Genomic DNA, 27,498 nt, shown 5'->3' with positions numbered 1-27,498 from the left:
CAACGCCGTTTATTTATTTCCTGCCGATGGCGGGCAGCGTTAGCTCACCTCGGTGCTGCAGGAGGGCTTTGGTTGCACTGCAGGGGCTGTTACCTGATCGCTTCCTCCACCTGGGTTCGGTGGAAAGGATAGAGTCGAGCCTCCCCGAGATGAATTCATTATACAGCTTTTTCCCCTCTCCAATTGCTTGGTTTTATTTGTCTTTCTAATACGACTTTGAGGGAACCTCGGGGCAGCTACCACCAGATGCTGTTTAATTTTCTAGCCAAAAGTTGCCACGCAGGAATGCTTCGGGAAAGTGGCATAACTGTAAACTCTTGTAATTTAACCCTCTAATTAAGTTAACTGCACGACTGATCCCCAAAAATATTTCTTTGCAGGCTTTATTCCGTACGGCAGGCTGCGGCGCTGCGGTGGAGGAAGCAGCTGGTTTCTGTGCGTGGCGCTCCCAGATTAGGATTAGAAAAGGGCTTTTTGGGGGCGGGGGCGCGGAGTCTCGCCCGCCGCCGCCGCCTGGGCTGTAGTGCCAATATGCCGGGCGGCGTTAAGCAGCCAGACGTCTGCGGCAGTGGTCTCTAATCGCTTCGGCTGGGTGAAAGAGGTCAGGGGTGATTGTCGTGGCGGAAGAGTCTGCAAATAACTAATTATTTGGCGCGGGGAGCGGAGCGAGGCGGCCTGCCTGCCTCCCCGACGGCTTCCCCGCTCCCTCGCCCCGGGTGGCTGGGGTCCTGCCGCCGGCCGGGTCGGTGGGAACCGACCCACGGGGGGGACCTCCCGCCTGTGCCGGGGCTGCTTCGCACCCCGCGGGGACATCTTTCGGAGGGTTACGGGTGCCAAGGCTGGGGGTCCTGCCTCCGCGGGCCCCCGAGCATCCCCGCGAGAGGACGGCTTCAGGTCCCTCTCGGGGCTGGGTGGCCCTCGGCGGGGGCTTTGCTCGTGCAGTCACGGTAGCCGAGGTGTTGGGGAGTTTTAAGAGGTGTCCTCGCTTCTCCCCGAGGAGAGGAGGCCGTTCCCTCGGCCGGTGGAGGGCTGGGGCGAGCGAACCGTGAGAGCGGGTTTCCGTCCAAGCGAGGACTTCTAGGTTTTCACATTCTTTGGTTTAATAACAAACCGAACGCAGATGGCTCAACCAGGGATCACGTCTCCTTTCCACTTCAGACTGCTTTTTTGGCAGATACGTTTCTTTCCTGACGCCGTGTCAACGGCAGTTATGGCTTCTTCCAGGGTAGAGTGGATAATAACCATGTACTTCTTTATTTCCCCCCCCTCCCAAGTTTTCCTCCAGGAGGTAGGGACATGGAAGGAAGCCAGAGCTGCTGCCAGCGTTTCAGCGAGCTGGAGAGTGTTTGCACAGAGTGTGTTCGGTTTGTGGCATCTCAGTTTGACTTCAGCTAAACCGAGGAGTTCCCCGTGTCTGGCTCTGGCCATGCGTTCGTGAGAAGCGCTGCTTTCCGCCGAGATCAGCGTCCCGAGGTGCGACCCGAGCGGAGCACGGATGGTTTTTGCTTATGGCGACCTGAGAACCATCTGTGTGTGCCCTCGGCTGTCCCGGGGGACCCCGGCGGTCTGCGGTCCCAGCTCCGCGGGTCCCACCTCTCGTGCCCGGGGCAGCAGGGAAAGTCCTGGTTCCCTGAGCCCGGAGAGCACAGGGGTCTTAAAATTATGGTTTTATTTTGTGCCCTCAGGCGGTGATTTTAATCTCAGTGTTTTATAATCAGTGTTGAACGGCAGAATGAAAAGACACAGAGGAGGAAATGGAGGGAAAATAGTCAAACTTTGGTTTTCTCCTCTGGGTGAACACCTGGGTTGTGTTGTGTTGCATGGCAGGACGGGCACACACGGCACCAGAGGTGATCCTATGGAACTGGAGGTGATCATATATAATGCAAAGTGACATGGCTAATTCTTCCTTTTCCATCAGTATCAGGGTATATTCAGAGGAGGATGTTCGACACAGTATGTCCTGTTACCCTCTGCCATGAAGGCGTCCTCTACCCCCTGAATAAGCCTTTGGCTTGCCTTCATTTTATTTAGTAGTATGTTTTCAGATCCTGGTTGTGAGAGGACTGGCACCAAAGGGTGTGTGGGAAACAGCAACCATATTGCTTTCCTTAAAGCCAGGAATTCCCAAGGTAGGGTCTGGGATCACATCTGAATTTTCAGGATATTGAATTAGCTGAGCTACCGCTGCTTCCTTTGCAGGTGGAGAGAAGAGTACCTACAAATGTATTTTCTTACTTATTTTTATTTGCTGTTGCTCACCAAATATACTAATATTTTTAGATTTCCCCAGCTGAGAGTTGGTGGCTAGATAAATCCAGTTTTAGAATGAGTTTGTAAACCTAAATTATAAATGGATAGACGTGAGAAGACCTTTCCAAGGGAAGTACCAAAATACATGGTGTCACTAATAGACAGTAATTACAATCCAGCTTCTTTCCTGAGTAACTCATTGTACAGTCATGTCTGTTGGTCTTGTTTCAGGTAATAGCAACTCTCAGAATTTGGTAACCCTAATTAGCTAAAAAAGGTCATTTATTTGCAATGGTGTTTCATGAAAAAACTGACTACCAGTTTGCTTCCTGGAAGGAGATCCCGTGCGTGGTGTGCGGTTTGTCTTATCAGATCCCTCAAGTTCTCTGATACGCAGTGCATCTGTTGTTGGCGTGTTTCATCAAAGTAATAAAGCCTGGCTGGAAAGCTCGCGAGGAGGGAGGCACAAGGGCCACTTTGCTGCAATTAAGTGGAAACTTGGTTCACACCATGAGCACGCTCCCAGACGTCCATAAAGCAAAGGGATCATTAATGTCGACGGGGATGTTTTATGCAGTGTCTGTGTAGCTAAACTGCCGGGTGATTATTTTATAATTATTTCGGGTAGCAGAAGGTAGGTCACTTGGGCAGATCCCAGGTGAGAAAACACATCAAAGACTTGTTCTGGCTGCGCGCAGCGTGGCCGGAGGAGGATTTCGGCGCAAGGCTCTCCTCCATGAGAGCAGGATCTGACCCATCATCTCCGGTTGTGTGGGCTGCTGCATTGCTGCTTCCTTGCTGCACTAAACGTAATAGCGGTCTTGGAGGTCCTGCAGGAGCGGTGCGTGAGCGCAGGGTGTAGTGGAGCGGTGTAACAGCAATACCGGCGTTCAGCACGGTGCTGCGGTGGCAGGAACAGCTACCTGAGCTGTTAGCACTTCTGTGCTTGCAGGGTGAGACCGTATATGTATACACCTCTGAGAGCTGACAAGTTTTCTACCGTCTGTGTGTGTGCAGGCATAAACACATTTGTGAAAGTTAATTGATTTAGTAATACAAGAAAGTAGTTCAAAATGAACCGGTTAGTGAAGTAGTGGGTAACCAGAGAAAGGAGTAGTGGGGTTTGGGCTTTTTGTTTGGTTGTGTTTTTTTTTTAAAGCAGATAAATTTCAGCTGTAGGAGTTTATCATCCAAATCAGAGGATTTGGGGAGCTATTGAGAGTAAAGAGAGCTTTGATGATTTGGCAAGGAATACAGCTTCTAAGGCAGCACTTTGATCTGCATTTTAAATGCTTCTTTGTAATGACAGTTTCACAATTTCTTTTCTCATTTTAAGTCAGTTTTGCAGAGGTATGTTTTGAGAGAAAATAGTAACAGCACACATTATTCTTATTGGCTTCCGAGCCAGCTAGAACTTGTAGTTCATCCCAGATCTTTTGGCTACTATGGTAAATTTATGATTACACCAAAAAGGAAATTAGTAGAGATGTTAAATATCAAAGCTTTGCAAATCTTTTGAAATATCTGCAGTGTGAAACCTAAACTTGCATTAGCATTTTTGCTGCGGTATGTTGTACGGTGTTTATCTAAGCATCCACCTAATATTGGAGGTCCCTGATTTAGCTTTTTTTTCCTTCTAAAGGACACACTACTGTTTAGCACATGCATCCTTTTAGTCTTGGCTTGCACCTGAAGGCCTTGATTCTGGTGACTCCAGCTTTCTAAAGACAAGCTGGTGCTGCTGTAGCGGTGCTATTGGGAACCTTTTTCTTCCCCTTCTATCTACAGCACATCCTCAGATAAACTCTCGTTGGAGGGAGAAGGTTGTTGTCGCCTACGTATTCTTATACAAGAGAGCTTGTTGCATTAATTTATGTAGTATGGCTAGAGTAGGAGAGAGGGTAGGAATTGGGAATGTTTATTAAGGTTTTCGTTTAAATCTTGCATAGCATCTTTCCTTCTTGTAGCCAGTTTAGGGTAGGGTTTATACCTCTCTTGGGAAATCAGCAGCCTTAAGAGTGAGGACAAATAAGCAAGTTTTCCCAAACTGATTTAGAGCTGTGTGGTAGCTCTTCTGGTGCTGTTTTTGGCCTCTCCTGAGCTGTGACTAAGCCGTACCAGGCTGGCAGCTCTCTGCTTGTGGACCAAGTTCAGCTGGTGTGTAGAAGAGGGCACACGTTTCATTTGCAAGCTAAATTAGCCATGAAGTTGGGTCTTCAGTTACATGTAAAGGGTAGCATCACTGTAAGGCCTTAGACAAATAGCATCACATATATGTTTAACTTTAATCCTTTTCCTAACTGTCAGTGATTTTGTTCAGTTGGACATTATCCTTGTTATTCTGCATATCTCTCTGGTACAGGATGCTGATTTGGAGCATGTGAGGCTGTGTGGCCCTGAGACTTGTAAATTTAGCCGTCACGCTTAGAGATGCTACAGCCAGTGCGCTGGTTCATATTGCAGGCCCAGGTTGGCACCAAGTCCACCGTCACCTTTACATTTTTTTAATTTAATGCTACTTTTTCACTGCATACAGCAAGATAGCATTGCTAAGGTCGTAATCGATGCAGTATCCCCTTTTTTCTCCAAGTAGTCAGACTTCCAATTTCTCATTGATACAAGACTAGGCTTATGCTCCGTCTAGAAGAGGGTGTGTTTTTCTCTGTGTGGTGTAAGGTAGTGTTGTCACAGGCTGTGGCGTTACATGAAGATACCTTGCACATATTTTGAAACTTGCCTCACAAGTTGTCAGTGTTGGTGGATGTCCACAGTACTTTCAAATGGTTCACACATTTCTGTTCAGTGTATTCAGTCTCGACATATCTTTAATAAAATGCCTCGGACTGGCTAATTTTTCACTTGCAGTATACATTCAAAAATGTGCATTTAGAAAGGCAAGTGCTTTTGCACATGGCAGTTCTCTGATCCGTTCATGAGACCCTGCTCGTGCCCGCAGTGCTGAGGAATTATACCTGTGATGGTTTGCTGGCGTGAAGTTTGTGCACTTCAGCAGGTGCAACAGGATTTCCCACATTTGCAAACTTGGCCCAAGCAACCCAGCAAAGCAGAATTTAGCCTTGGAGAATGAAAGCTGATTAACCCCCAGGCTTGGAGCATACCAAGAGTGAAAAGACGTACTTGCACAAAAATCAATACTACTTTTCAAGAATATATGCAGGACGTGGTTTGGGGATTTTTTTCCATCTCTTCATTCTGTCCAATACGTTAAGTAGCTGGTTTGTTACTCTAACCCCCTACAAATGATTGTCAGTAATAATTCTGTAAAACTATGAATCAACTCTGCATGACTTTGTGCAAATAGACTGAGTAATTTCTTTGTTCTTTTCTTCTTACTTTGTAATTGGAGTCTGTAAAAGCCCAAAGGTTTGGTCTTGTGGAAAGCATGATTCATTTATTGGTGTCTGTGCCGACTAGTTATCTTTCAGTAATTCCAGAGTGCTGCTACAAGCCAAGAGTGATTCATACATGGCTAAGTGCACAAACAAATGGGGTCATGGCCATCTGCAGAAACTTTTCTAATCTATTTATGGTATCGGAGAAAGAAGTGGGTGTATTAAGGATGATGGAATAGGTGTCAATTACATTAGTGAATATAACCGGTTAAGTAACACTAACCATTACTCAAAACCACATCTGCTCATTGCTAAAGATCACGACAGTAGGTCCTATTTAAATGTTAACATAGGTCTGATAGGAGAGTTGGGTTGAGTGTCTAGCTTGCCTCCTGAGGAGCTCACCATCATAACTGCGACGGTGGTTTCTTCTACCTTCCTTGAGATTGAGACGTTAACTTGCACTATGAGTATTTGTAGTAGCAAAGTCTGGCTGTTGCAGACCTCAGTCATTATATGCTTTACATGCAGAATTTGGCCTAGTGCTTAATTAACTTGCTGTTGATGATCAGTGGTAGGGTTTTTCATTTGCACGCCAGGCAGAATGGCTGTGCAACTTCTTAGTAGAGTCAGCGGTGGTCAGGCGAGTCGGTTTTCAATCCAAATGCATCTTTGGTGCTTTAAAATCTCAGAGGGAAGACAACCTGCATCTTACAAGGTAGCTTTCCTCTACTTCTGTCCCATTTCACTCATTGTGAGAATTATTAATTTTCCCGTTCTTAACTCTGATAACAAAACAGCCCCGTCGGAATTGCTCTGTTCGGATTTTAGTCTTTTACTTTGGGGGAGGCAGTTTGCTCCTGCCTTGCTTGTGAGTGGAGGAGCTGGGCCCCAGGGCTGACGCTTGGGTGCCTGAGTTGATCCTGAGAAGGAGTTTGAGCCTCCTTCAGAAAACAGCAGGGGCAAGAAGCGTTCCTGAGGCGTGTGGATGAGGGCAGCTGGCGGGCTCGCTCCGGACCGCGTACTGCCAGTGCCTGCTTACTGTCAGCCTTGCACGCCACAGCCGGTTTTGCACCTGAGATACGTGTACCCAACAAGATCTTGCCCTTGCGGAGCACGCGGTGGTCTCCCAGTGCTTTAGAAACATCCCACGTCCGCAGGATGGATGAGCGTTACTCCGGAGGCACAGGTGGACCAGCGCCGTGAGGTTTGGACGCGGCTGCAGCCCTGTCTGCCCAAGCCCTGGGAGACTCGTGCGGTCACTGCTGGCTTGTCTTTGATTTCAAAGGACTTGACTGGAGCAGAGAGCTCACGGACTCAAATTTCTGTAAATTGAATTTAAAGCGTCGGCGCTGGCCAAAAAACATGGAGGAATTTGGCAACGTGTCGCTGTTGCCCTCCTGCTGACGTTGTGAGCGCTGCGACCGTTTCTGCTGCACCCTCGCTGGACGTGGTCTCACGGAGGGAGACGGGGCCCTGGCCGACGCACCGAGCATGCTGCGCAGGGGGAAGTGACCCAGACTTTTGCCCAAAGGACTGATGAGCCTCTCCTGATGTCTGAACAGCTTTCTTCTTCTGCCCTTGCTTTATTTAAGTCAACAGATTGTGTAAGCCACATGCTAGATTTACCTGCAGGGCAAGTGGGAAGGAAGCAGTGCCATTTGGACGAATTCCCAAAAGACGTCTAACTGCTGAGCGTTAAGACTAACATTTCCAAGCCTGAGTCCCTACAACCGTCCTCCTGAATCTGCTCACCGCCTCCTCCGTCCGTGTGCGACGCACCCGTGGCTTCAGCTGCCGAGGACGAGTCCCGGGGGAGCTGCGGCCGCTGCTGGCGGGTCTGCTGCAGGTTGGGCTCTGGGCTGAGCGAGCTTGGACGTTCTCCCCCTTAGTGGTTTCTGTTTAATGTTATGATTAATATTGTTATTTCTTACAAAAACAAAAAATCCCTCCCCAAAGCGAAGCCGAGCCTCCTGCACCCTCCCGTGCTGCGTTTCCCACGGTGCTGAGGGTACTGGCTGGCTGTTAGAGCCGCGGGGCTGAAACCCACGGCTCAGCACCTTAAAGGACCCAGGGTTGGGCTTGTTCTTGGTGCACGCTCCAGACTGGAAACCGGGCTGGATTTCCTTGTGCTCTTTGCACAAGTATCAGTGCAATGAGACTCGGTTCCTCGAGAGCCGGAGAGCGTCGGTGTCCCTTGGGCTGCAAGGGCTCGCCTTCGCTGAAGACGGAGGTCTCGGCTGCGTTCCTGGAGGAGCAGGTCCTGCTCTTTCTGTGGTTTTTTTTTTTCATTCTTTCCACCTTTATTCCACCTTACCAAGGGTGGTCTCTTGGCTTCAATAACGTAGCATATACAGATTAGGCTCTTTAGCACTGAGCTCTGAAAAGTAGCTTGGCCTGCTAGGTGCTGCCCTTAGGAGAGTTAAGGAACAGCATGAGTTATGGACGCTTGTTTCACGCAATTTGGAGTAAAATTATCTTAAATTGCAATAATTTCCCATATAATAAACAGAGATCTCACTTTTATTGTTACACTCACATTACTGTAATGGGACTTTGCTTGAATTGGAAGATGCGTTTTCGAGTTCAGTGTCTCCCTCTCCAGCGTGCTCAGACACACACGAGGTGCGTAACACTTAATGATACTGATCACTGGTGTGTAATGCAATGAATGTTTTATATTTCTCTAGTGTGACTTATTCATAGCAGTATATACAAATTCCACCTTTTTCAGCTTTTGCTGTGAATGCAGGTGAAGGCTGTCCTGTTGACTGATGTGCCAGAGATCGGCTCAAGAATAAGGAGAGGGGGCAGAGGTCTTTGATGGGGGTCCTGCATGCTCCCAGTGAGGCACAGAGCAAACTATGGGGCTACAAATGTATTCTGTCTTGCTGATAGCTTTTAATCCTCATCATTCTCATGGGTTTTCTTGATAAATACTTTTCAACATCTACTGACTTGCCATCCAGGCCTGAATTGTAAGGAACAATAAACTTAATGGACAGCCTCAATTTAATAGATTCACTGTGAGCTTTTTATTAGTGCAGCTTTTTTAAAAAAAAAAAAAAAAAAAGAAGAAAGATGACTGCATTTATTTAATTTAGGTTTAGAAAGTAGCTCTTTCAAATCTGAGGGAAGCATGCCTGAGTGGGCTCAGCTCAGCTAATTTGGTTGTGCAGCGAGGGAAGGATCTGTCCTGCTGTGCAGCCTGCAGAGCGCTGGCTGGCCTTGAGTGGGTTAACAGCCGCGTGCCGATGTTCAGGAATTTCTGTTTTGACTTGACCATGGGGTTTTGCTGCTCTTCAGACCACAAGTGCACTCCAGTCGCAGCAGGTTCATGGGTTTTGGAGATGCTTTTCATCCTCTCCTGTTCCTTCTGTTCGCTCGGGAAGGGATCACGCTGTATCTTGCAGCCATGTGTCTTCTTGGTTACGCTTCTAGAGATTTGCAGACCCACATTAAGCATCTATTAAATTAAGCAAAATGGCCTTTATAAAGCTACATTTCAAGTGGAAGAAATGCTTTATGTAACGTAGGGGTATGTGAGGGGACCTAAATACAAGCTTAAATTGGCTGTTGCAAAAATAGGTATAATTGGTTTTTTGCACAGTGATTTTACAGCTTCTGAGCTTTAACGTCCTGATGAAATCCTGCAATCCAGTCCACACACAGCCAAGGAGATGGGAGTTGAGGACCCCGAGTAATGGGACTTGTTCTAGGAACAGCCTTGGCCTCGTTCGCAAATTCGGACATACCTGTCATTTGCTGAGGCTCTGCTTTGTCTGAAAGGTGTCTGGAGCAGTGGGTTCTTCTCACCTGTGTTTGCCCTTCAGCCATCCAGTGTCAGGACTGGGCAGGGGAAGGGGCTTCTGCTGCTATCCTTGTAACGACTTGCAGGTGAAAAATGCAGAACTCATGCAGCTGTACCCTCCGAACTGTGCACATGCCAAGAGCTGCAGCTTTGTTTTCCAGGCTGATCAATGTGGATAATTTAAGTTGTTGGGTAATTTAGTCGCTGGAGGCACTTCTGGGGGCTTGGTGTGAGAGCGACTGCTTTGCTTTTCCCCTTGGAGAAGGCTGGGGATGGTTTCCCTCTGAACTGAGGCTTCCCCGGTAGTGGCCAGGGCCAGGCGATGCTGTGGGGCTGTCACCCAGCCGTTCTGGGATGGGGAGCCTGAGGAAGTGGAGGATATCGCCTTTTGACCTTGCATCCTCATATTAATCCAGATAGTCTTTCCTGTTTCTATATTTAAAGCCTTTCCGTTCTTCTGTCTGGAGAGACAGAGTGTCGGCTCTCTTGGATAAAGACTGACCCATCCTCTTTTGGAAAGCTGGTCCCCAAGTAGCTTTTCTCCATAGAAAACAAGGCTTCTCTGAATCTTGTTGGCAGGAATTGGGAGAGTAATTTTTTTATTTGGTGTATCTTCAACTAGTTAGGACGTAGAGCTGGTTTTCTTTCTAGCTTACTAAAGGTCTTACAAGGATGAAAAAACTCTATTGCTTTCCTAAGAGTGTCTTAGGCAACACATGGGAGGAAAGCCTGGCGCTGTGAGACAGGGCGGAAAAAGCTGAAATAGGATTTGCTGCTGCTTTGAAACTATCCCTTTTTAATTGTCCAAACAGCGTTTCAAAGAAAATCTCTGCTCTTCTCTATCTTCTTCCAGCATTATAATTCTATATAATCAGTTTTCTTTCTCAAAAAGAATAGGGTGTGATTTTTTTTTTTATTTATTTTTTTTTCTTCCAGAAGGAGGACGGGATAAATTCCAGATGTTGCTGGGATACACTTTCTGCCTCTGTTTAATGTTTAGTGGCTTTCAGTAAATAGGCTGCAAGAGGTGGGGCTGATGTTTTTATTCCAGGACGAATCATCTACAATAAATCCCATCTGCCGACGGGGGAGCATCTCTCGGGTGTGACTTGGTGCAGTTAGGAGCTGAGCCTGGCTTTCCTGCCTTGCAGAATGGCAGCAAAGGCTGAGGCCGGCCCGAGTGCTCCTTTGGGATCTTTGCCCTTGGTCCTTTGGGGTATTTGCTCTCCTCTTCCCACCTCGCTCCTGAGCTCCAGCTCCATGAGTGAGAAAGGCCGTGCGAGGGTCCGGTCCCCTGCCCGTGCAGAGCCTGGCGTGGGAATGGGCAATTCTGCTCTAGACTGACTCGCTGCTTTTTTGGGAGCAGCTCCAATCTGCAGGCAGCCCTGGGTGGTCCTGTGTGCCGTCCCACGCGGGATGCCCGGTTTAGCAGGACTCTTCTGGCTGTGCTACCAGCAAGCCAGGCTTTTTTGGTGCTGGTGTTGCAGCCCAGCAAAGAGCATTTGTGTGCCCTGCACCACAGTGCGAAGCCAGGTCCAGGAGCTGGGCTTTGGGAATAGGCAGTCCTCTTCCCTCCTCCCACAGCAAAGACTTGTCTTTTCAGTGCACGCAGTGCTTTTACCTGCTTTTGGAGCCTTCTTGCAGACTAAACCAAAAATCATTTCCCGGCATGTGTTGCACACAGGCGTCATGGGACAAACGCGGCAGCTCCATTCCCTGTTTCATGTTTTCACCTGTTTAGACTAAGTACATCTTTGTTTTGTTGGCAGCCTATTTGGTTGCACAAACAGTGTAAGACAAAACCACTAGCAGGTGTTGGTCCAGCCAGTATAATTACTGGTTCCTTGCTGCTGCTGCTGGTAGGCAGACAGCGTGAGCCACCCTTCACATGGAGTCGTCTGGCAGGACTGTGGCTGCCGAAGGGCTCCGGGCACCGATCCACAGGGAATATGCGCCGACTGCTCAGCCACTCCTCCATCTCTTTCCCTGCTGCCGACTGCATGAAAAAAAATAGTTGTGCACATATGGAGGAAGGGAGGGGAGCCGAGGGTGGCTCTGGTCAAGTTTAAAGCACCGACTTTAAGTGCAAATCCTCATTTGCGTTGAAAAAGTTGGCAAAATGGGTGGCTAAACCAAAAGGCCAAACGTGAGCGTGTTGAGAGCGGGGGGAGCTCAGAGGGAGGCGAGGAGCAGCGTCCTAAAATCCCGCTACGCTTGGGGAAATTTAACTGGAGAACAACTGATCCTGACCTGGCCAGCCGCAGGCATGGAGGCTCTGCTTCCCAACCTCTAACTTTCCTTTGGACTCCTGCACCTTTCGGGCCTCCTGAGCCCTTTTGGCCTCTGCTTTGTTTCAGCCTCTGCTTTTCTATCGGCCTCCCACCCGTTTTCGATCTCCGCTTTTTCTCTCAGCCTCTGCTTTTCCTTCAGTTTCCCACCTCTTCTCAGCCTCCCACCACTTTTGGGCCTCACACCCATTAGGGCCTTCACTTTTTCACAGCCTCTACTTTTCTCTTTTGGGCCTCCCACCCATTCTCAGCCTCTACTTTTCCTTCAGCCTCCCACCCCTTTTTTGTTTCCCACCACTTTTGTGCCTCCCACGCATTTTCAGTCTCAGCTTATTCTCAGGCTCAACTTTTTCCTTTGGCCTCCCACCTCTACTTGGCCTCCACTTTTTCTCAGCCTCTACTTTTCTCTCACCCTCCTGCCCCTTTTTTTTCTCAACCTCCACTCTTCTTTTGGCTCTTCACTCCTTTTCAGCCTTCGACCCCTTTTTTGGGCTCTGTGCATCGAGCTGGCTGCAGAGGAGGAGGAGGAGGAAGAGGTCACAGCTTGTTGCCACCGTTGGCGTTCGGCTCAGCAGAATTAATTCCTTTCTTTTCTTTCCCATCGCGATCAACGTCGGTGCCACTTCCAGCAGGATGGTGGCGGTGCCGGCGGAGGCTGCAGATGCCGCCGCACGTTTGCACGGTCGCTTTTGAATGCCTCCTGCGCGCGAAGCATTGATTTGCCGTACGCCTGAACTCGTTCCTCTAAATCAGCCTGACTTAAAATCAGTGAGCTGACCCCGAGCCTGTGGATCCCAAGTTATTCAGCTGCTGCAGTAATTTACAGCGATGCTCTGACCCTTCGTCTTTTCCTGGGGTGAAGAAGCTGCTTTATCTCTGTCCTCTCAGGTGCACGGAAAATAACTTTTTAAAGCTTCGTTTGGGAGGAATGATGGGTTAATATAACCTCTCGAACCTCCCAGCCCGCTCTCCTGCGCTCGTACCTGCAGCTGCAGCAGCGTGGGAGCACCCGAGGTGCAGCAGCCTCCGCGTGGTGGGTCCGGCGGCTGGGAGCCCCCCTGCTCTGGGGTTAAAGGCTACTTTTATATGCCAGTAGGACTCCTTTGCATCAGACTGTGGCAGGTACTAATTAGTACTAATGAAGCATTATCGGTGACGCAGTCCTTACGGGCTTCATGAAGAAGTCCCGCACGCAGTTTTTCTCTGGTGAAATCCCAGCCTGCGGTGGCTCGCAGCTCCTCAGGCGTTGAGGTTGTGCTGGTGGGGTTGGGGGGGGGATCTGTGTCCCGTCACCCCATCGGTTTTGTGGATGGTAATGCACTGCTGACTGACGGGCGAGAGAGAAGTCATGAGTTGTCTTTTACTCCAGACTTTTTGCTGCTTGGCTCCTCACTTGAGAATATATCTGCTGGGCATTGCATCTGGGGTTTCGTGTAAGGTTTTGCTGTGGGTCTGCAGCACCTCACAGCCTCTGCCCCCTCACTGGGGACGGGGTGTCAGGAAACCCTGAGCTTTCACCAAGGCTCAGCAGCGCCTGGGGCTCAGCTACGTGTGTTTGCAGAGAAGACAGCAACACGACAAAGAGCCCACCGGCACCTTGAAGCGCAAAGTGCTGCCCGGGGCCACGGACAGGCAGCCTGACACTGTTGGATGGGGGAGGGAAGGTCTCTGGGGTGGGCTGAGTGATCCCAAAAACTTAGCAAACCTTCGTAAGGCTTCGGCACGTCATCGGGCAGGTTGGCCACGAGTGCTGGAGGAGAGCGGTCCTGGGGAAGCCGGTGCAGTGGCATGGCTGGAGAGGAACGGGACCTCGTGCTGCGACTCCTGGTGTGGGAAAAGCATGTGGGGTTGTTACCGGGAGTGATGAGACCCGGCTTGTAGTGCTTTTGGACCTCCTGGCTACTGGGGAGGTGGTAGGCTTGGGTGTGGATGTCAACCGTGGTTGGCTAGGGGGGAGCTCTTGAAGAGCGAGTCCCCAAGAGGGGACCTGGGGTGTGTGTTGTAGCTGGTCGGAGGTGGCTCCCATCACTGACGGATGCTTTCTGTTTTTCTTTCAAATGTCTCCAGGCACTGAATGTTTAGGTCGCACCTTTCCAGGTAAACTGGGTAAGTGAAGTATTTCAAGAGTTGCCAAGATCTAATTATGAAGGCTGATTGCATGATTGCAGCTGCTGTACTATAAACACCCTGGTTACTCGCTTGACGGAACGGGTGGTACGTTGCCTTGCCCTGAGAGCAGCAGGTACCTGCTGTTCGGGGTGCAGAGGGGGATCAGCGATGTCTTCAGAGGCTGATTGATAAATATTATCCTGAAGCTATTGATAAATAGCTGGCTGCGCTTTGGTAATCCTGGATGGGATTTTTTCTTCTGCTGTTCAACGTAGAAACACCTCCAAAGGCTGAACGTCTCTTTAAGCGCGAGTACTCTTCCATTTGCCATTATTCTGGCAAACTAATGAGCAGCGTTACATCGAGGAAGAAAACTTTCACTGTATTTTGTGAAAGTAGTTTGACAACCTGAATCCTTTTAAGTCACGGCATGTCGGATTTCTGTGGAGCGTGGCAGGAGCTGCCCAAGTTCAGGACAGGCAAAACCAGGCGTCGGGAGCCCTGTTGAACCAGGCGGCTGGATTTGAGCTGAACCTGTTTGCAGAAGAGCCTTTGCTGGTTTAAAAAGACATTGTTGTAACATTTATGGGTCTCTCTCTCTCAGTTTAGAATTGAGTTTATGAGAGTACCTCAAAATTAAGGCATCTTTGCTCAAATGTGGTCTTCCAAGCCTGCTGGGGAAGAACCGACTAAATAAAGTGTTAACAAGTGGTGAGTAAATGATTTTAATAAATGGCTAATCAATTGTTATAGAGCCTGGGAAGTCAATAGAGCTTATGACCTTGGCTTATAACCACGCTCAGACTTTTAACGTGCTTACAATGCCTACAAGTCATTCATTAGGCTTTTATCAAGCACCTATTGGTAAAAGTCATAATCTAAAATAAGACAAAAAAAGCATTATTTCAGTTGGTTTGTTTCGAGCCTGATGGCACAATTCGGTTGCACAGCAAAATAGTCCTTGCTTATGTAAAAAAGCTGTAAGACACCACTGGTCCCAGCAGCAGCATTATCGTGCTGCAGACATCAGGCAGGGGAACAGCAGGAGCCCGAGGCTGGGAGCAGCCGGTGCATGCAGGGCAGGCGCAGCCCCGGTGCTGGGACACTCATGCCAGTCCGCAGGGAAACTCTCCTGCAGCAGTCAATAATTGATTTATATTTACTTTCTATTAATGCCTTAAAAGACAGGTTTCAGCAGATAAGCTGGGCAGCCGGAGGGAGCCTGTGTCACTGCTCTGAGCAGTGTAGCTCCGGGCGTTTTCACTCTAGCAAAAGGTGTTTGCTGTTGCTCGACTGTTGTAAAACTTGCACGTGTTTTCTTGTCCTGTGATTTAGGAAAGTGTGTGAGCAGGGATGTATTCTAGCTGTGCTGCTCTTCCTGCTTTCCTTGGTCTTCCCTGTCCCATTTTGTGTGTATGTTTGTGCCTCAGGGAGGCAGGCAAAGATGCAAGTGAAAACATGCGGTTTTCTTAGAATATAAATAACAGAAAATTAAATATAATTTTTTGTTGTTGTTGTAGAGTTGTTCCCTGCAGTCTACAGTTGCTTGCTCCTTTACCACGCTCTTGTACTCTTTGAGGGTTTCTACTCTTACTAGATGGATACTACTTGGAGTACGGTGTAGGACACTTCAGCTATCTTGCTGCTAGCTTAATTGTGCGCCCAGCGAGGAGCTGTGTTTGCAGACATGGGTGCATGCCCAGAAAGTCTCCCTGGGCTTCTGAAAGCCGCAGTCTGCCAGCCACAGCTGTCTCTATCGGATGGCTTTTTGCCTTGCCTTTGTTGTCTGGGTCCTTGCCTGCAGCTACGGCCTGGGCCAGTATTGCCAGACATCGCCACCTCCACCACCCGCGTCCTCCCGGAGCACCCTGGAGCTGCCGGCGGAGCCGGGACCCTGGGGGAGAGATGCCCGTGCCCATCCCCATGTCACCTGGGCTAAAGCCCTGCACGTGGTGGGTCAAAACTCAAACCCTGGGCAGGGAGCACCACCCAAGACCGGCTCAAGGGAGGTTTAGCTTTCATTGTTTTTTTGTTTTTGGTTTGTTTTTTTTTTTTTTCTTGGGGTTTTAAACTGTTCTACCATCTTTCTGGTAACTCCTGGATGTCTTTGGTGCAGATGCCAGACTCTTGAATTTCTGTAAATGACTTGTGGCTCGCCTCTGCCCAGAGCTGTGCATCAGGGCACGGTCAGGCGCTGCCATGCTCCCCGCAGGGAGCAAAAAGGGGTGCTGCAATTTCTGCTGGGTTTTGTGTTGGCTCTCCTGCTTCTCACAGAGGGTGGCTGGGAAACGGGTACGGAGGGTGAAGAAGAGATGCCCTCAGCAAGAAGCCCCCCATCTGATTTAGGAGGACGTGCAGACCGTGGACTCTTTAAAATCAAAGGGTGGGGTAGAGGGTTTGTGCAAAACAAAATTCACATGGCAAAATATGTAACTGGGTGAAAATGCATGGTCTACTGATTTCTTGGAGGTTTGAGTGGATTCTGTCCGAGTGGAAACATAGACCACCCCTGTTTCCCAGAAGCTGGGTCACACTCTGTATTCCCTGCAACACTCCCTTGTGAAAATGCCCATATGCATCGTTCTTTATTTTATCGTCGTGGGTTTGGGCATTTTGTTATATTAGTCTAAATGGGTTTGTTTCCATAGCTGCGTACTGCTGATAAAATCCCAGTGTAGGATCTCTTAGTCTCCCTGTGCATGTGTACCAAAAATAAATCACGCACAGTTGTCAGAAGATGAGCTGCTGGTGCCGAGCTGCGAAGAAGTTTGGGCTGGACCTTGCTGAGATTGCAGGTGCGTGGCATCTCGCCCTGGTGCCACCACGCAGAGTCCTGCTGCAGCTCCCAGCTCTGCAGGCTGCGTTGGTGCCTGGGTGGCCCCGGAGCACCTGGGGAAGGAGTTTCTGCAGGAGGGATGATGTTTTGGAAATGGGGTAGGAAGCGGTGGGGGCAGGGGAAGGAGAAACTCCCTGTCCCTCACCTTTCTTCGGGTAGAAAGGTGTGGATGTGGGTAGGGTGTGCTGGTGAAGAATTGGCATCAGGTGGCCACTAGGATCACAAAAATCTGCTCTTGCTCTGAATTCAGTGTATTCACCGTCAGCTGTTAGTATTTCACCTCTCATCAGAAGGGGGGTGGGGGTGGGCTTTTAATGGCTATATAAACTCTCTCAGCTGCTGGGGCTGCTTTTGCTTGGCTTCACACTGTAACTCCAAAGGTCCAGCCTGGGGGGGGTGGCAGGAGGATGGGTGGTCCCCCGGAGGTGGCTGCTGGTTGTTCGCAGGGTTGCAGGTCCCATGCAGAGCGGTGCCCCTGGGTCAGTGGGTGATGCCCAGGGTGGTGCCGCACCAGTGCCGCCGCTTCTGCGCACGTGAGTCCCTCTGGTTTCGCCATCTGTACAGCTGGGTTGGAGCCCGTCTTCTGGCAGAAAACCCCATTTCTAGGAGGTAGTTATCTTTCCTTTGGGAAGAGCGAAACATTTTTTGTTTTGTTTTGCCAAAAGTTCTGATCTGCAGGTCGGCACTTTCTGGTGCAGGACCAGCCCCGCTGTCTGCCTGCAGCAGCACGGTCAGGGCATGGCCAAGGGCATGGATGGGGTGTGGGACACCCCCCCCCGGGAAAAATCCTCATCCTGAGGGTGCATGGGGGGTGGCTGGCCTGGAGTGCTTCCCCTCGCTGCCCTGCCAGGGGTGTCCCTAAACCCCCGGCTGCTCTCTCTCCTTTAATGCATCTTTTTAAGTACTGGGTAATAGTGTTTTCTTTCTGGCAGAGATGAAGGAGGGCTTTTAATAGGTCTTTTGTTTTCTCTTCGTGCAGTTCCCTGGCAGTAACCTGCCATTAGCTCTAGCATTTATTTAGGGTATTTGTATTTTTATAAGTGGGGACCTACAACGCTGAGAAGCCAAGGGGCTTGTCCAGGGTCACGTGAGAAATATGTGGTAGAGCTGGGTCTCAACTTCAGGTTTTTTGAATGTTGAGCTGACCTTTTTCTAGGCTTAGTGGAGAGGGAACACCTTGGTTTGTCTCCTTTTGACTGAGACAGGCAGGGAAAGCAGAAAATAAAGGCTTTGTGGAAGGAAGCGTATTTTTTTTGCTCTCTCCTGTTGGCGATCTGCACGGGTACGGTTGCATTGGGGAGAGTGAGGATGATATGCTTGAAACACACGGAGGCAAAGGGAAACCCAGGGCTGATCAGGCTGGAAATCCGATGAGCTCCTTTATCTCCACGGGGCCCAGCTGTGCTGGGAACCGGGACCTGCCCCGAAAGCTGCTGCTAAAACCCTGTGCCGGCGAGGAAGGGTGGGCTGTGCGTGGCCTCTCTCCCTCGATAACCTGGTGCGTTTCGGGGGCGATGCCCGTCAGCGGCCGCAGCTGGGGTTTGCATCGCTGCTCCCGTCCCGCAGCGCTGTGTGCCTGCCTTGTCTGCGGCAGCCCCTGCGTGCCGGCAGCACAATGCTCGCCTTCACTCGCCGTCAGACTGGAGGTCTAGACGCTCTCCCTGCCTTTTGTTATCAGGGTCACAGGTTAGGGAGCGTTCCCAGCTCCTTTTCCCTCCACTGGTCAGGAATCCTTCCCAGAATCGGGCACTCCGCTTAGGACTGCAGCCGGGACCCCTCCGGAGGGAGTCACCCCGCTGCCCAAACACGCTTGGATTTAAAATTATTGTGGCAGCTCCCAAAAAGAAATGTGCTTTTGAAATGCAGTTGGGATCACCCCCACTCCAGTTCTTGCAGGCACAGATGCTCAGCTGACACCAGCTAAATAGAAGCCTTTTAGCCCTTGCCAGTAAGTCTAGAGCGAACTGCCAAAAAGCATCGAGGACCAAGATACAAAACGAAGTCAGGCCTGAGCAAAGTACTTACAAATGAAGGATGGAACTGATGTGCTCTGTCTCTTGATTTTTAGCCCATGAGATGCTTCAGTCCTGGGTTTTTGTTGAAATACAAGGGTGGAATTTTAAAGATTTTCAGCAGATACAAAGCAAGTCCCCTAGCAACAAAGGAAAGGTTTTTTTCTCTTAACGTAGACTTTTTTGACATGAAGCATTTGTGCCCCCCCCCCCCCCCCCTTTAAATCAAAGATAAGTTTTGCTGAAAGAGATATTTTTAGCGGCTTTTAGACATATTCAGAGATGGGATTTGAACCCTTGATGTGCATCTGCTTGTTCCCCCAGCCCACCCTGGCTGGGGGAGTGCTCCGGCAGCTTCAGCCTTCACCTGGCCCGGAGGGTGCCTTTGTGCGGCTGCTCAGGACAGCAGCCCCTTGCCTGGGAGGGTGGGAGGTAGCAGGGATGGAACAGTTGGATAAATAAGTTGGTAGCAAGTTTCTTGCATGGTTTCTTCTTTTTTTGTGTGTTTTTGTTTTTGGTTGTTTTTTGTTTTTTTCTTCCTGGCAAGAAGATGTAACAAAAAATTGGCAGGTTCATACTTTTTATTATTGAATTAAAATCTATTAAATAATAACAGTGAGCCAAAACTTGAAATCGCTATTAGGCAGTGCTCTCGGTGAAGTGAAATGCTTCTGGATCTGGCTCACTTCTGCATTTTGTGTGTATGTGCATGTGTATTATGTGTGAAGAATGAGTGTATGAAGCTCAAATAGAGGTTTTAAATAGAAATAACACTGGCAGCTCTTTCTCCGTGAATCCAAGGCTATTATGTGTCTGGCTCTCGCCAACACGAATTGCAGAGGAAGTTCATGTAAACTCCATGGCTGATTTGACAGCTGCACAACCGTGGCTGGTTCGAAGCGCGGACGCTGTTGAGCAGAAGCGATGGCGTTTTTCCATGTCTGGTGATTTACCTCTTTGCAGAGGGCGAGGTGGGACCAAGGGAGCCTGTTTCCCACCCCAGTCCTGGCACCTTACAGCAAAACCCACAAGTTACGGTCAGGTCAAGGTTTGAACTCCTTCCCTAAAGCTTTATCTGTGGTCTCGGGTGAATGTCACTGACTTGGCTCTGCCTGAGGACCACGGCGGGGGACACGAGCCGTCCCGCTGGCAGTGGTGAAGATGCATCAGCTGGGCAAGGAGTTGGCTGCCCGCTCCTCTCCCGGGACAACTCTGCTCCGTGCATCCGTGGAGGGGCCGAGCTGCAGAGCCGGGTGGTGTCGGGCCCCTCCAGCACCACTTCTGCAACCCACGGAGGCAAACCTGCGCTTTTAGCCCCTGTGGAAATCCTGGTGTGGCGCAGGGAGCAAAGTGCACCTGTACGCACCGTGGCAGCGGGAACGATTTGGGGTTAATTTCTCTGCGAACCCACGGTGCACCGAATGATGCTGCTTGTATGGGGGTGAGGGGAAATAATGTTAAATTAAACTCTCCGTAAGGGAAGAAAAGCATCCAGCCCCATTCTTTACTGCTCATTTTAGTAGTTTCTTCCAGATAACCTACACATCTGTGTCAGTGCAATTAAAGCAGAAATTCTGTCTAATGAACAGTTGTAGCCCTTGGGCTATTGCGGAATGAACAGTGAAGTTGGAAACAGTCTTATTAAAATAATAATTAAGAAACAACGGTGGGGAGACGGAGGTGCCAATGAGGTGGTGGTGGGATGCTATAGGGTGAGGAGCAGAGACTGCGGTCAACCCAGTTTTGAACTTTCAGGGGTGACTCCCCACTGTGACACCCCCCCCCCCCCCCCCCCCCATAGAAGCAACCGTATGGTGTGGTTGGACCCGGGGCTGGGCACAGCCCAGCCCTGCTCCCTCGTCAGGGGCATCTTGGTCATGCCATGTCACAACAAAACAGTCTTTAAATCCAGTCTTGCACTCTGTTAAAAGCGGCTGCCTGTAGGGTAGCTGTAGGTCTGCGGGATGCTCGCTCCATCATGGGCAGTGTTAGCTGTCCTCTTAAGCCAGATCAGCTGTTTTGCCTATATATTTTTTGGAGATTTTGGTTGTCCAACAGCTGATAAAGCTCAAGAAGGGAGGAGAATGTTTCTTGTGTTAGACAGGATTATATCTGGTTTTGCTTTTTCCAGAAAACTGTCCTTTCTCAGTAAAAAACCATGCTGTGCACACCCACATAGTTTGCTTTAACTTTTCTTTCTGTTGCTCTCCTGAGGGCAGTGACTGTCCAGGCTGAACTGCATCAGTGATGGAGACTGGCCAGTTTATCTCATGTGAGATAGTTTATTCTTTTTCTTTTAAGTAAATAAATAAATAAAAAAATTCCTTTTTGGTGTCAACCCTTGGAGTTATAATAGTGTCTCTGTGCAAGCCATCTTTTTATATCATTTGAAACAATTAATACTTGGAGCTGGCTTTTTCAGACTTAATATGCTCCTCTTTAGAAATGCATGTGCTGCAGAAAGCTAGTGACATCTCAGATTAACAAAATAAAAAAAAAAAGCAAATGCCATAAGAAAAAAAAAAAGGCCAAACAAATCCCACTGGAATGATACATTGGAATGATTTTAGTGGGATTTATATCTATGAGCTGTGGGGTTTTTGTGGTTTTTTTTCTTTTGAAATGGTTGTGAACCAGAGTGATTACTTATCATTTTCATTTTAACTCCATCTGACAAATCGTTTTAGATGGAGAAAGCAATACTGCATCTTTAAATGGCTACTCTGTCAGCGCATCTTGCAGGGCTTTAAATGCCCTTTGTTATCGCAGTCTAGACAGGACGCAGGCGGAATATTTGATATGTTATAAGGCAAAGATTTGACAAGGTTGAATTAATTTACTGGCTTATTTAAAACTGAATTTGAAAACATTTTTCCTTACGAACTTGTCTTTCTCTCCATCCTATTTTTTTTTTTTTCCGAAGTTAGTACAGTATGTTTCAACCATTTAGACTGGGAGAGGAGACATTAGCTTACTGCAGCCTGCAGTACTTTAATTGCCCTTTTTATGACTGTCTAGACATCATGCAGATGCATGTTTGTGGTGAGAAGACATTTCTCCCTCTGGTTATACCATAGTCTGAAACCTTTACATTGCCTATCTCCTTACCCCCTCTGTCTTGGAATGCGCTTTACTCCCTCCATCTCCCAAAATCACTTTTTCCCCGTTTTATCTTTTTCTGAAGGACACTTCAGTCCCCGTTTTTCTGTTCTTTCCGCGTGCTTATTTGCAAGTGGTAATGCTTTCTGGGGGAATAAAGGTATGTGGAGCAAATGGCTCTTGGAGCCTCACCGGCAGGTCACGGCGCAGAAGGCACGGCCGAGGGGTGGCTTCGTGCCGGGTTTGTTTCTGTGCGACGTCCTGTGGGTACCTGCGTCTCTCTGCGAGTATAGCGATACGTATGTGCGGCTGTGTTTGTTTGGGTTCCCCTCGCCATAAGAGCACAGCCTTGCGGGCCAGGTTTAAGAATGAAAATATCAGCCAGGTTTGAATGGGTTCGGTTATAGTTATGCAAATGGGATGCATTAATTAACCCCGTTGCTATAGCTACTGCTTTATTGTTAAATGCAGTGAAAAGGGGACAGGCTGTGTCCATGGATAATCCTCTCCTCTCTGCTCTTCCCCCCTTCCCCGTCCTCCCGAAGTCGCCCACCGCCCCGGTGCGAGGGCAGCTGCCGCTCTCCTCCGGGGGGCCGGGGTGCCCACCCGCCGCCCACCATCCCGTCCTCGTCCCCCCTCGGGCAGGTGGCCCGAAAAGCTGGGCTAGAAATCACGTCCGTGCCTCTTCCCTCCAACCGCCCCCGAAACCCCATTGTCGGGGCTGACCTCGAGGGTCGGCTCTCCACCGCTGCCCCGTGTCATCAATCTGGGGACGGGACGGGGGTGCTGGGGACCATGGGGCGGGCGGGAGGGACGCAGATGTGCCGGGGATGGGGACTGGGGTGGGGAGGCTCCGCTCATCCCGCCGCGGCCGGGCGAGGGGAGGGCATGGGAGCTCAGCCCCGTTCTCGACTCTGAAAACTCTCCCTGCCGAGCAAACGCTGCCGGGTTTTACAGGGGAGGACAGCTTCTCTTTTTGCGCGTGCTTAAAAACTCGCGAATGCGAAACGCTGCAACAAAACTCAGACTTCCCAGCATATCTGCTGTAGGAGTTAAAACCTTTCTTGGGCTGTTGCTACAGCTGAGGTGGAAGTAAATTTATTACCTTTAATTTTGTCAGATTTGGGGCGTTCTTACTCACCTCCCCCATTTGCTCTGGGGGGTGTGTGTGTATAAATATACTTTTTTTTTTTTTTTTTCACATCTCTGTGTGAGAGTATGCACATGCATTCGCTCCCATCTGGTGCTGTTCAGACCAGTTCAAGAACTGAACTTGAATATTGCAGTGACCAAACGCAATGTGCGTGTCTGGGCATTTGCATGCGTTTTGCATTATTTTTTTTTTCTGCAACGCATAATTATGTCTGTAACTTAAGATTGTCCTCCTTCCATGGGAGTAACTCACCTTGCGAAGGGTCGCTCCTTTCGTAAGCAAAAGCTGCAAAACGATACAGATGATAACGGCGCTTAAAGCAGAGGCAGGGAAGGGAGAGGTGTCCTGCTGATCGGCCCTGGACAGGGCTGAGGAAATCCGGTTGCAGTCACAGCCCTGCCGTGACCTGTGTGGCTTTGGCCAACTTGCTCAACCCGTGTTTCGACACCCGTCTGCGAGCCGGGGCAGCCCCTGCGGCACTGCTGCCTGAGGGCGCGTGTCCCGGTGGCCTCGGGACGGGGGGCACGGCGGGGCGGGGGTCCCCAGCACCCATCCCAAATCCCGATGGGCTCCTTGAGGCTGCGCCGGGGTCGATAAGCGAGATGGCGCAGGGGGAGCCGTGCTGATTCACGCAGGAAAAAATGCCGGAGGAGAAATTCCCCGGCTACAGCTTGTGGTGTTCGGTGGCTTCTCTGTGCCTGGGCTGCATCCGTGAGCCGGGCGCTGGGTGTGAGCCGACGGGTGTTGTGCTTGTCCCCGTGTCCCTCTCGGGGTGCCCCAGCTCGAGCACTGGTCCCACAGGACTTGCTGGGCATCGTGCCGGGGCTTGGGTGCTGGCGCTGGGGCACCTGAGCCGCAGCTGGGCTCTGGCGGGGCCACGGGCGAGCGTGTTGGGAATCGGCCGACAAATGGTTTTTTCCCAGGAATAAGTGGAAATAGAAACTTTCTAGAGGGAGGACATGGGGGAGGGAGGCCCGGTAAAACCCGGTGTATACAGTATTCAGCCCGGAGAGGCTGTGGTCCCTGCCGACGACAGCCACAAACCTCCACCTCCGCACCCGCGTGCCGTCACAGCTGGCTGTTTTTCGGCGGGGTGCCCCAGGGGTGCCATCCCACCGCTCCGCAGGCGAGGAGGACGCTTTGCTGCCGCCTTCCTTTCTGCGCGCACGACAAGCGCAGCGTACTGGGTCCTCGTGACCTGCAGAATTAAAGCTGCTTTGTTCCGAGGGGCCTGGTGACTAATGAAACGCGGTATTCCTTCGCGTCTCCGCAGCAGCGGGAGGAGGGGAGCAGGCTTCGGCACTGCCGGCAGCGGTTGCCGGTGTGCGCCGGCCGACTGTGAAGCTGCAGGTGCCCCCGTCGGTGCGAGGCGGCTCCGTTGCAGCAGGAGACGGGGCTCAAATGAAGTTGGAATTGGAAACCCAATCCCTGTAATTGCTGTTAGCTTTCTGGAAAGGTGGCGAAGCCCTCCCTGGATGGAGCACTTGCTCTCCTTGGAGCGTCCGCGACTGGCAATTTGTCTGTCGAAACAGATGTGGGCAGCGAAAAACATCTATTTCTATAACTAGAAACAAATTTGGTAATTGCCTCTTTCAACAGGACTTGCTCAAGCAGGAAATGAAATTCCTAAATGGCAGTTAGCAAAAGTATTTATAGCTAAGTTCATAAATGAGATGTGCTTCCCTTTGTCATGAGTTTCTGCTGGGTGGGAGGAAAAAAAAAAAAAACCTCTATGGTAGCAAGCCACATATTGATCAGGAGTGTTTCCAGGGTATACAAAAATACTTATTTATTAATGTGTTTATTTTTACTAGCTGTAGAAATACCCCTGACAAACAAAACCCCTTTGGTCTTTCAGGGTCAGCTGGCAGGGTTTGATCCGGATATTGCGTACTGTTTTTTTCACTCATTTTTTTGCTAGATTTTTTTTTTCTGCTTCATGCTATTTATGATTGCGAACCGTAAACTCTTTGTTCCTGTGTCCCTCTCTGGATGCTCCTGCTCAAGGGGGTGGGTGACGCTGCCCTCACCCCTGCCCTGGGCATTGTCCAAGCCCGATGCCATCGTGCCGCCTCTCGGGGAGCAGGAGATGCTGTGGGTGTTCTCAGCTTGGTGGGGGCCGTGAACCTGGCTCAACACTTTCTAGTGAGCAAGCAAATTTACCTATCTTTTAAGTGCAAAACCAGAATTTATGCTTTTAATCCAGTTTAGCTGTCCTTACCCTTGGGAGTAACTTCAAAAGCAATGTACTCCTTCCAGTCGTCTCAGTAGGCTGGGATCAGGCTTACTGTGCATAAAATATTTTCTCAAAATCCTAGAAAAGGAGAGGGTGAGAGAAATAGGCACAAAAAGGGAGAGAAGGGGTTGGCGTATGCAAGATTTGAGAGAGCCTGAGTGTCCCAGAGAACCTCGTTAGTTCTCATTGCTCTGAGGGAGCTGGTTAACGTCTTTAGTAGTTTCTCTAAACGAGTCTCCAGTTGACAGGTCTCTGCTTGGAGCCAGGAGGTGTCCCAGCTGAAAGAGCTGCTGACCCCAGCTCTCACGTTTGCAATTTCCATGTAAAAGCTGAGTGCTGCCTTGCTGATCCTGCCTTTCTGGTCTGTGAACGCAGGTCCTGCTCCCCACAGCTGCCGCTGTGGCCCTGCTAGCTCAGGAGGGACACCTTTGGAGAACAGGCACAGTGGTGTGATTGGGACGGTTACTGCGTTTTAAGGACTAAAAAATTCTCTTAGGCCCAACCAGTCTGATGCTTCCGTGGCTATAAGTATGAAATGGGGCCATTTCCTTTAAAACAAACAAAAAAACGGGGTGGGGGTGCAGGATGAGGCCATCATTCGCCAGTGACTCAGAGGATGTGATGCTTGATTACCCGGGGTGACGAATGAAGAAAACAAACTATATTAAACACAGTTATGGCCCAAGGATTGACACTACGAACTTGACTTCTTGGGGCCCCATCACCCATTTTCCAGCAATGTTTTGTTTTTCTCAAACTGGCTCCTTTTCCAAGTCCCACTTGCTCTCTGCCCTCCTGCCCTGTTCTCAGTCTGCCATCACTAACTCGCACGGCATTATTTCTGCTTGCTGCATCAGAACCGGCCATGTTGAATCTGGAAATGCAATTTAGCTGTTATAACTGTACTGATGATGCATGAAGCAGGACCAAATCCAACAGTCTCTCCCCAGCTGTCCTGCCTGTTGTCACGGGCCTGATCCTGCTCTCTTTGATGACTTGGTGTTGCTGCTGCAGCTCCAGCTTCACGATGCTGCTGCTGAGCGCCAGCAGTGGCAATATCAAGATCATATTCTGTATCTATCTGCAGTACTTCCCGTGCTGCCTTGTAAACAAATGCAGCTGTTGACAGTCTGATGGGCCCTTCATATGTGGTTTTATGGTGGTATTATTCAGAAGATAAATGTAGCTGAGGCTAATACACGAATATTGCAGTAATGACTTCACCTGGTCTGATGGCTTCTAAAATGACCTAACAGACGAGTAGTGGAGGGTGAGTAATGTGCCGTCTGAAGTTCTTTGTTCTTTCATCTCTTCTTCCCTGTCCACGGTCTCCGAGAGAGAGAACATTCGTGTCTTTAAGGAGTGGAGCTCAGCATCTGGTGGATGAAATGGCCTCTCTAAACCAGGAGCAGTGTTTGGTGCACCCTCTCTGGCAGCCTTTGGATTCCAGCTGTTGCCTGGAGCTGTTTTGGTTCTTGCTTAAATTAGAGCAGTTCAAATATAATGTTTAGCATAATGGGCATGTGCCTTTTCCAAGCAGGGCTGGGAAGGATATGCCAGGGCAGAGCTGCTTGCACCGGGCTGCGTTGCTGCTGTGCCAGGGTATTTTCCTCCGCGCCGTATGTATGAAGAGGAGAGGGCAAGGGGCCGGGGTCCCAGCACTGACCCTGCTGCCTCTCCTGTGGGATGCTCCAGCGTCTGAGCCCCTGCAGCTGCTCCCTGAGAAGTTGTGAGTTTATTCCCTACCAAAATCATAGCTCGGAAGGGTGACCAGATTCACATGGCTCTTTTCAAATTCACATTCTTTAGCCTTGAGTAGGAAAAAAATGAGGTCCGCTCTTTGGCTACATTGCTTAACCCACATCCTTTTACAGAGGCTTTGATGAGCATCTGGCATAACGACCACACTTTGGCTGGACTCAATTCTGCTGAGTTTAACCCTCGGGTCCTTCCAGGGAGCCACATGCAGCTCCAAAGGGTGCCCAAATTTTGCTGTAACATCTATCCCCTGCTCTCCGAAAGTATGCTCGCAGCCAGCAGGCACGAATGCAAGCTCTTGGGGCAGGCAGGGCTCTGAACTGAGCATGAGGACCGGGCAGAACTCGGGCCAGCTCTGTGGACCCTGCTTTGGTCCAGGCCTGCTGTAGGACCAGTTCAGTAATGTCAACTCTGGCCTTTCTGGTTCTCTGCTTGCAAAAGACGGCGTGTCGGTATGCGTAAGGCAAGGCGGTACAGGGTGTTCTCAGCTTTCATTTTCCAAAAGTGATTAGGACTTGTTTTGTGCCCTAATTATTGGGGCATGCAAGGTAGCGGTAGGCTCTCAGCTGTTCGTGGCAAGGACTGTCCTT

The 27,498-nt window shown here is 49.8% G+C and overlaps 1 protein-coding gene across 5 annotated transcripts in view; it reads left to right on the top strand.

Annotated features, from left to right (window-relative positions):
• PMEPA1 (prostate transmembrane protein, androgen induced 1) overlaps window positions 1-27,498 on the top strand; it is a 51,523-nt gene that overhangs the window by 2,774 nt on the left and 21,251 nt on the right. For 2 of the 5 annotated variants that reach the window (XM_075019952.1, XM_075019943.1), the window contains exon 2: window positions 13,773-13,811. The exons of 2 other annotated variants lie outside the window; for them this stretch is intronic. In XM_075019952.1, coding sequence (XP_074876053.1) covers window positions 13,773-13,811 — 39 coding nt within the window. Of the gene's footprint in view, window positions 1-13,772; window positions 13,812-14,410; window positions 14,526-27,498 lie in introns of those variants that run through there. One more of the 5 variants, XM_075019976.1, reaches the window with a different exon arrangement.

Source organism: Buteo buteo, chromosome 2 (genome assembly GCF_964188355.1).
Source record: "Buteo buteo chromosome 2, bButBut1.hap1.1, whole genome shotgun sequence".
NCBI lineage: Eukaryota > Metazoa > Chordata > Aves > Accipitriformes > Accipitridae > Buteo > Buteo buteo.
Note: the sequence above shows the minus strand (reverse complement) of the source record. Positions and strands in the feature narration are given on the sequence as shown.